An 8,747-nucleotide genomic window follows, 5' to 3' on the forward strand; every position below is an offset into this window, starting at 1 on the left:
GCCCGAATCCCGGGGCCCTGCCCCCCACACCTCCGCCGGTGTCGGGTTCCCCATCTTCCCCCCAGCCTGAGTCCCTGTCCCCGGATGGTGCTTAGCTTTCCTCTCATCCGCCCTTGGTTGGTGTCCTGTCCCTCATTCCCAACCCGGATTTCTAGCCCTAGAGGGTGCACTCCAGTCTCCGGTGCCCAGCCCTCCATCCCTCCGGGATCCCCAACCCTCTGACGGTACCCTGTCTCCAACCCGGGTCCTCTACTCTGGATTGTGCTCGGTTACACATTTGCCAGACGTTGCTCTGTAACCCCATTCCTTCTCCGCCGGACGGCGCCCTCTCCCCTTATCCCCCAGCCCTGTAAGGCGTCTGTGCCCGCCCCACCCCTGGACCGTATTCTTTCCCCACCTCCGACGCTCCTTCCCCTGAGCCCGGATTCACAGTTCCGCCCCTCCCTGCACAGTACCCGAAGACTGTGTCCATCTGCCGGCCCCAGCCCCATAACTCACCGCACCTCGTTGCCCCGCCTCCCGGGGTGACGTCACTGCCCGCTGGCTATGCCCTCCCTGAGGTTCCGTCTCTTGGGCCAGGCACTCAGCCTGGCTGTCTCCTGCTGTGGTCCAGTGCGCCTCCTCCCGCTTTTATTCAGACGGTTCTCCCACTGGCTCCCGTGACCCCCACGCCCTCGGTTCTGAAACCTTGGCTGTGCAGTGGACCATTGCATGGGAGTCCTAACCCTGGGGACAAACCTGGGTGCAGCTAGGCCCCGGGGACCCCGGTAGAGCTGGGGGCACAGTGTTATTTTAGAGAGTAAAGACAGGTTCTTTCTTGGTGCTGAGACAGTGTGGTCCCTGCCCATCAGAGGGGAGGGAGGAGAGAGCATGGCCGCAAACTATCAGGGAGTGGGTCCTGGGGTCCCTGTGAGCACTGGGCAGTGGCACTGGTGGGTGGTGGGCAGGGCTTGCACTGTGGCTGCAGCAGGTGGACAGGAGCTGGGCTCTGCTCCTGCTGGGGGACCCTAGGTGTAGGTCAGCACACCTTTGAAAGACCATGCTTCATTCCTCTGTTGGTGACGGTAACACTGGAGACCTCAGGGGATGGCCTTGTGTCTGGTTACCTGGTTATATTCTTAGCACACCCTTTCCTATCAGTGTTCCTTCTGGGGAGAGCTTAGCCGGGGTTCCTGAGACCCCCTCTGGACCCTGCAGTCTGTTGATGCGAGCCTGACAGGGCACTACCACAGGCTTGCCGAGTCTGCTCTGGGACTGGGTGAGGGGACCCTGGACCTCTGACTGCACCCACCGGTAACCAGAGTGTCTTTCCAGGAGAACAAGGGGTCTGTGGAGATCATGCGGAAAGACCTGAATGACGCCCGGGACCTGCATGGCCAGGCTGAATCCGCCGCAGCCGTGTGGAAGGCAAGTGTCCTCCGGCCCGGGGTCCGCCCAGGGAGAGGGTGCGGGTGTGAACCTGGCCTCGATCGGCTGGGATGCAGCTGAGTGATGCGAGCTGTGCCTGAGCCTTTTCCCCAGGTGGGCGGAGGTGGGGCGGGAGGCCCCAGGGTTAGCCCTGGGACACAGCGCCCCTTCCTGCTGCCCGCCCGCCCTGCAGGGACATGTGATGGACCGCCGGAAGAAGGCCCTGACCGACTACAAGAAGCTTCGGGCCTTCTTTGCCGAGGAGGAGGAGCGTTTCCTGCAGGAGGCGGATAAAGAGGAGGGGTCCCCAGAGGACGAGGACGCAGATGCTGCCGATCGCTTTGGGTCCCTGCTGCAGGCCGTCTCGGAGCTGGAGAGGAGGCACCGCAATCTGGGGCTCAGCATGCTGCTGCAGGTGGGCCCCCGTTGTGTCCGAACCCCAGGGGAGGGTGCCGGGGCAGGCGGCAGCAGGTGCCTGGGCCCTGGGGCCTGGGTGTTCTCACAGCAGCCGCCTCTCTCCTGCCACCCCTGCCCCTCCCCCTGCAGTGATGTCCTGCCCTCTGCTGGCTCCAGGCAGTTACAGCTCCATCCACCCTGGCCTGGTGCCCAGCAGCTCCTCCATCACCTCCTCCTGGACCGCGGCGACCTTCACCCCCGAGTGCCTGCACCGAGGTGCACACGCAGGACGCATACCACAGGTGGCCGCCTTGGGAGGGCCAAGACTGCAGTGGTGTCCCTGTTCCCTTGCCCTGTGGGTATTCATGTTCCCCAGACCGTAACCATTTTACCATAGAGACCTGTAGTGGGGGTGCCGTTGACCCCAGTGTATCCCCACTCTTCATAAAGCTCTTGTCGCTGCCACTGAGTCTCATTGGCCCGGGATTTCTGTGGTCTGCGGCTGTCCCTGGGCAACCCTGATTGTGCAGGCCTGGCACCTGCCCCATTTAAATGCCACCCATGATGGGGCTGTTGTGTTGGACACGCAGACCAGACCCTCTGTACATGCGTGGGGGTATCCAGAGTGGATTGAATTTGGGGTGTACGTGCATGGAAAGGGCGGGGAGGGCGGGCTGGAGCTCCCCATAGCATCCATCCTTGGGCAGAGGACCAGTGTGGGTGCAGGTCACCTCCAGGTCCGCACACTGACTCTTGTGTTTCCTCTCGCTCTGCCTCTGGCTCCCTTTGCTTCATGTTTTCTCCCGACAGACAACAGTGGCAAAGTTGTGACTTAGTGCTAGCATCATCGTGTACGTTAGTGCAGGTGACAGTGACACAGCACACAAGGACGGGGACGTGGGGTCCCAGAATGTTGACACAGGGCCAATAAGGATGGCTGAGGCTGGGAGCCTTCATGGATCGTGCAGATTTAAGGTCTGCAGGTGCGTTCCCACATTGCCCGCCAGAGCCCCGGTCTCTGAGAGTTTGGGTGCGGCGGGGCTCACAGAGCCCAGGAGAGGGCTTGCTCTGCCCGGTTGCTTGGAGTCCTTCCTCCCGCCTGCCTCCTTCCCTGCCCAGAGGGTCTCCAGGGACGTGCTGTGTCCACAGTGCCGCACGCCGGGAGCTCCCGTGGATGAGACTTCTCCCCGATGGGCTCCCCACCTCCGCTGAGTGACCCCGGCCAGCTGCCTGCCTGCCTCTTCCTCCTTGGAGACCTGCTGGGAGACACGCAAACCCTAGGACCAGGGCCAAGTAACCCTCATAAGTGATCCTGGCTCCTCAGATAAGGGGGCGCTAGAGGCATCCCGTCTCTAGGTGTGGGGGTGGGCGTGGGGAGGGCACCAGAGGGAGCCCCCCTGGCTTGTGCCTGGCAGGCCGAGAACATTCCGGTGTGGATGGCCCGCGGCTCCAGGCAGGCCCACTACCCAGTAGTCAGCGCCTCCAAGCGCCCCCACCGCCTGCTCCCTGCTGACCGTCTGGCGCCCCTATGCAGCGCACCCCTATTCCCCTCTGCATAGTGTTGCTCCTCCAGATGTCTGCACGGCCGGGCTGTCCTCCCGCCTTCGAGTCTGCGCTCGAACGTCTTACAGAAACTGTGCGGTGGCCTCACAAGCCCCTGTGTGACAGGCAGGGCTCTCTCATGTGAGCTCGGCTGCGCCACGGTCCCCAGTTCTCCGTGGGTTCGCGTGTGCGTCCTTCCGCGCCAACTGGGTCCGCGTCCATGCGGGGGCGGGGGCGAGGGGATCCAGGCAGGGCTCTGCCGGGAAGCCCAGAAGCGGTTTGTCTTCTGGGAGACCAGGGGCACTTGGAGGAAACTGGCTCCTTTGGGGCAGTGCCCAGATGCCTTTTCCTCCGGTCCCCATTATCCGTCCAGGGTGGACCTGCTTGTTTCTAGTTTGCGGGGTGCTGAGTCTACGGAGCAGAGCCACCCCCTGGGGCGACAGTTCGCACTCCGCGTTGGGGGCTGATTCACCAGGTGCAGGACAGCAGCGTAGCAGGAGATGCCCACACCATCGGTGGTCAGGCCGGGGAGGTGGCGCTCCAGTTCAGTTAGGGCAGAAATGAGACCCCGGATGATGCGAGTCAGGACGCCCTGACGGGGTGTGGGCAGCCGCTGCTTGGGACAGTGGCCCAGAGAGTAAACTCCGTAAACAGGAGAGGCAGGCCAGCCGGGAGGTCAGAGGGGCCCCGCTCAGGCTTGGTGACTAGCCAGAGAAGCTGCCAGAGCACACAGAGACTGTGGCACTCACCGATAAACTCACCAGTTTATCACAGGTAGAGGAGGCAGGTTAAGGGTAGCCGAAGTGAGAGGTGGGGAGCGGAGTCCAGTAAAAGTGCGCCACACGGAGATGCTGTGGAGTCCCGGTGCGGACCAGAGCGCCTGCCCCACGTCACGTGGTCAGACCACCTGGAGCGGCCCAGGGCCCCTGGGCACACAGGCAGGCACCCCAGGGGTTCGGTTCCCAGCCGGGACTACACTATCCTGCATCTCTGCACTCCAGGGAGCCTTGGATGCCAGCATGTTCTGGGGGGCGGTGCACCTCGGACAGTCAAGGAACCTTGTAATGTTGAGAAGGTCGGGTGTGACCTGGGTCCCTTATTGAGAGGCCGGCTGCTAGTGTGGGGCTGTGCGGTGGAGCTGGTCCTGCGGAGATGTGCCCGGGGGATGCCCCAGCCCGACGGCCTGCCCAAGACCAGCGGAGATGTCTGGGGAGAGACCCGGCTGCTGATGGTGTCCCGGATGCAGCTGTGGCTCCTGAAGGGTGGGGCTGTGCAGACCTGGGCACTGATACCCACCCTCTCCCCATGGGTGCTGGGGGTCCCGCGGTAGGGCGGGGGTCACAGCACGAGAATAGTGTCAGTGCTTTCCTGCCGCTGGCAAGCAAGGGTGGGGCACCCGGGCCTGGAATGGTCCCTTCAGGTGACCTGCTCAGGCTTAAACAAAATGTCTCTTCTGCCCAGCCAGGCGTCCCACGGCCAGAGTTAATGCAGGCTTGCACTGTCACAGCTGACATCGATCATCTGGAGACGATGCAGGAAGCTCCTGCAGATCAGGAAAAGCCCAGAGTAATGGGGTTGAAGACCTGCAGGCAGCGGGGTGGGGCAGGTGCAGGAGAGGAGCCAGAAGGCTGCGAAGCCCAGGGAGAAAATGCTCACTCAGTAGTGCCTGGAAGTCACACTGTCCGGTTGGGGAAGGGCATCTGAGCGCCTCTCCCGGCTTCCCCCCGCACCCCTCCCCCCTGCACCCCTGCTCTCTGCCTCATTCTGTGGTTTCAGCTCCCAGATGTCCCGAGAGTTGTGGCTTAGTGACCATGGAGCCAGCAACCCTGCTTACAGATGTCCTGTTGCAAAGATATCCTCCCCAGGCCCACAGGGGGATGCGCGCGCGGGCATTCGATGCTCTGTCATCTTGGGGGAGGGGGCTGGCAGGGCAGACACCAGTGCCAGCAAGGGGGAGATGGGAAGTCAAATGGTGACGGAGGCCATGGATAGCAGGGGTCCTGGGGACATAGGAGCTACACACAGGGGAACTCGGACTGGCTTGGGGCACCATGGTGAGTGACAAGAATAAGAAAATTAAGTATAAGATGGCACTGTTGGGGTGCCTGGGTGGCTCAGTCGGTTCTGATGTCAGCTCAGGTCATGGTCTCACTGCTCTCAGGAGTTCGAGCCCCGCGTCTGTGCTGACAGCTTGGAGCCTGGAGCCTGTTTTGGATTCTGCCTCTGTCTCTCTGCCCTTCCCCTGCTCTGCTCTCTCTCAAATATAAAATAAGACATTAAAAAAAACCCTCCAGAGGACAGCACTATCACCGAAACTTAAAATGCGTGCATGCAGAACAGTTCAGGAACAGATGAGTGGTACCTGTCTGAGTAGGTTCCTGGGGGGTGCTGGGGAGTCAATGAGGATAAAGGAAGTGACAGCAAAGCAGAGGAAAAGGTACCAAGGTGGCCCAGTAGGGACTGGTGTGTGTGGGGGGCTCCCTACCTAACTCAGAACTTCACGCCTGGGGAAGAAAGTCGGGTTCCAGGATGGTGTAAGTCCTTAGGATTTCTGTAACTGGCTCCTCCAGTGTGGAAGTGGGTGTGTGTTTGGGGGAGGGGGTCCTGAGATGACAACGGTGCACATCCTGCAAGGGGTTGGGGACTGCAATAAATGAACACAGGTGCTGATTTTAACATGTGAGTGCGCTGGTCCAAACTTAGAGGCGCCGCGTGTCTCTCTGGCCCAGGACGCCCCATGCAGATTTCTGGGGACTTCCTCTGCCCTTCCCCTTTGGAATACTTCTTTTTCCTTCTTTCCTGTCTTGAAGACTCCAGACTGGGCAGGGGCCTCTAGAGGCAGCTGCTTCCAGAAGCTCCCTGCCCTGGGCCTCCCTCAGGGCTCTCAGGTGCAGCAGGAGCCAAAGCTGCTGTCCCCAGAGCATCCCACGACCTGACACCGTGCGTGTGCAGCGTCTTCTCAGGGAAGGACAGTTCCTGGAGGGGCACAAAAGGCCACAACTGGTTAACAGCTGAAACTAGTCAGAAAGTGACGCTTGTTTGGGCAGAAGCAAGCAGCAAAGGAGAGCCTGGGTGGCTCAGTCGGCTGAGTGTCAGGCTCTTGATTTCGGCTCAGGTCATGATCTTGAGGTTTGTGAGATGGAGCCTGGCTGCCTCTCTGCCATGACAGTGCTGAGCCTGCTGGGGATTCTCTCTGCCTGTCTCCGCCCCTCCCCCATCACACCTGCGCTCTCAAAATAAAGAAATACTCTTAAATAAAAAAGCAGCAAAGTAGCTCCCAGGCGCTCAGGTGCCCCCTTGGTCAGGTGGCTCATCAACGTTGAGGTGCTTCATTTCCTAATGGGAATCTTACTCTGTAGACATAATTTATTTATTTTTAAAAGTTTATTTATTTTGAGAGTGAGAGTGAGAGCAGAGGAGGGGCAGAGAGGGAGACACACAGTCTGAAGCAGGTTCCAGGCTCTGAACTGTCCTTGGGGAGCCCGATGTGGGGCTCAAACCTATGAACTGTGAGATCATGACCTGAGCTGAAGACAGAGGCTCAACCTACTGAGCCACCCAGGTGCCCCTGGAGACTGAATTTAAATGAGACAAATACTCTGAAGTCCACCACCACTTTTTGAAGATAATCCTGTGGACTCGGGTTTTATTAAACCTTTTTCCAGGAAGCGATGTGCTAGTGAGCCAAGAAAGTATAAAACCATTTATTAGAAAGGAAGAAGTATCAGTTAAAATATCAGCAAAACAAACGGTCAAGTATGTCAACTAGTCGGAATTAAACTTTCTAAGGACACGACAACCATTTCCACAGTCTTATTTCTCCAGGTCAGTTTTGAGCAGAGGAATGGGCAAATTTACATAAAAAGCAGAAAACGCAGTATATGGGCCATAGATACAGGCTCCTGTCTCCTTTGTGCAGAACTATCATCTTGTAAATGGTCTCAATTCCACAGTAAAATCACCACTGAATTCGTTTTGTGACCAAGGATGAGCTCTGCACGGGCAACCTCTCCCGGTTGCCCTTGCGCGCAGCCTCCTTTCTTCCCTTAACTGTAAGGATTTTATTCTGATCACGAGGCTCCGGAGGACCACCCCTTCGCCTCCGGAGACCAGAGGGCCCTAAAGCCACCGCCGGGCGGAGCGCACGGCTGGGGCGCAGCGCCTGACCTGGGCCGCGGCCACCGAGAGTTGGGCGACACTCTGGCAGGACCAGCCGCTCTGGTGCTTCGTGCTTCTGCGCTTCCCGCCGGTCTCCTCCCCGTTTCGGGCTCTTGCGGGGTCACCGCACGTCCCACCGGTAAGCCGGGGTCACAAACCTCGGAGGAAAGCGGAGCTTGAACGGGGTCTCGATAAGTGTGTCCGAGCCGAAAGTTCCATTCCTGTGCCAGACAAGCCCGCAGAGGCGAACTGGAGGCCCTCCGACCTCCGGGGGCGCACTGGTCTCCAAAGCTCGAGCTCGGGGAGCGCAGAGAGGACCGCGCTCCCCGGCTGTATGCAAATGAAGCGACTTTCCGGGTGTCGTCTGATTGGAGGAGGCTCAGGACTCGGCATCGCGCAGCAGCCAGTGTGGCTCCAGGGATGCAGGGTTCTCATACTCCATTGGTGAACACAGCATCCAGCGGCGGCGCTCTCCGAATATAAAATCCACCGGCCGGCACCCGACTCGGCCTTCCGGACTGCAAGGTGCCGCCGGGGAGAGGGTGTGCATCATCCCGCGCTGCCTGCAGCTGGCCACCCGCTGTGACCTGAGCTCCACAAGCTGCTGGGCGGCGGGACCATCGTGCGGGCGGCGTCCTGCCCAGCATCCAGGCCGTGCTGCTGCAGCACCGAGCACATAGCCAGAAACCTACTGTTGTGTTTCTTCGTGTCGAGTCTTTGTCCTTCCTTGTCTTTGTGCAGCTGAAGTCCTACAGGCAAGGCTGGCACATGAGCTGGTAATGACCCAGGCCCTTAACGCTTTATCTCCGGACACAAGGACCCCCGGAATATCAGCAGGCAGGCCTCACTGAGCCCCCTCCCCCCCTACAACGCTAACCTCAGGCTCTTGAATCTGTTCCTCCAGGGCTGCGCACTCTTCTTGGAGCCTAGCCTTCAATACTCCTATCTGTCTCCTTAGGAAGGCTGTGTGTTCCTTACACCTTCTATTAAATGAAGTCGTAGGCTTTTCTTTTGTGAATCTGTCTCTGTCGTTTTCATTTTCAGACCTGGCCAGGGACTCCTAGGAGGGTTGAGGGCAACATCACCCTACCCCCCTACCCCTGCCCTGCCATCCATCCCCCCTTTCCCCCCCTACTGTTGTACGCTCCGCAGCTCAGAGCCCTGCCTAGGTCCTTCCAAGTGGCCATGGCCTGAAACACAGTCTGGCGCAGAGGACTTCAGAGGTGAGCCTTGATCTAGCGTCC

The 8,747-nt window shown here is 59.7% G+C and overlaps 1 protein-coding gene and 1 long non-coding RNA gene across 2 annotated transcripts; both read left to right on the forward strand.

Annotated features, from left to right (window-relative positions):
• The first annotated feature begins 531 nt into the window (after window positions 1–531).
• RNF187 (ring finger protein 187) lies at window positions 532–2,272 on the forward strand. The gene is made up of 4 exons (XM_029941469.1): window positions 532–612; window positions 1,315–1,407; window positions 1,601–1,822; window positions 1,954–2,272. Exons 1-4 carry the CDS (start codon window positions 547–549, stop codon window positions 1,954–1,956), a joined length of 384 nt encoding a protein of 127 aa, XP_029797329.1. The 5' UTR covers window positions 532–546; the 3' UTR covers window positions 1,957–2,272.
• Window positions 2,273–6,847: 4,575 nt separating this feature from the next.
• Window positions 6,848–8,521, forward strand: LOC115293780. The gene is made up of 2 exons (XR_003909591.1): window positions 6,848–7,642; window positions 7,734–8,521. It is a non-coding gene; the product is annotated as an uncharacterized LOC115293780 (long non-coding RNA).
• The last annotated feature ends 226 nt before the right edge of the window (window positions 8,522–8,747 follow it).

The sequence above is a fragment of the Suricata suricatta genome, chromosome 6 (genome assembly GCF_006229205.1).
Source record: "Suricata suricatta isolate VVHF042 chromosome 6, meerkat_22Aug2017_6uvM2_HiC, whole genome shotgun sequence".
Taxonomy (NCBI): domain Eukaryota; kingdom Metazoa; phylum Chordata; class Mammalia; order Carnivora; family Herpestidae; genus Suricata; species Suricata suricatta.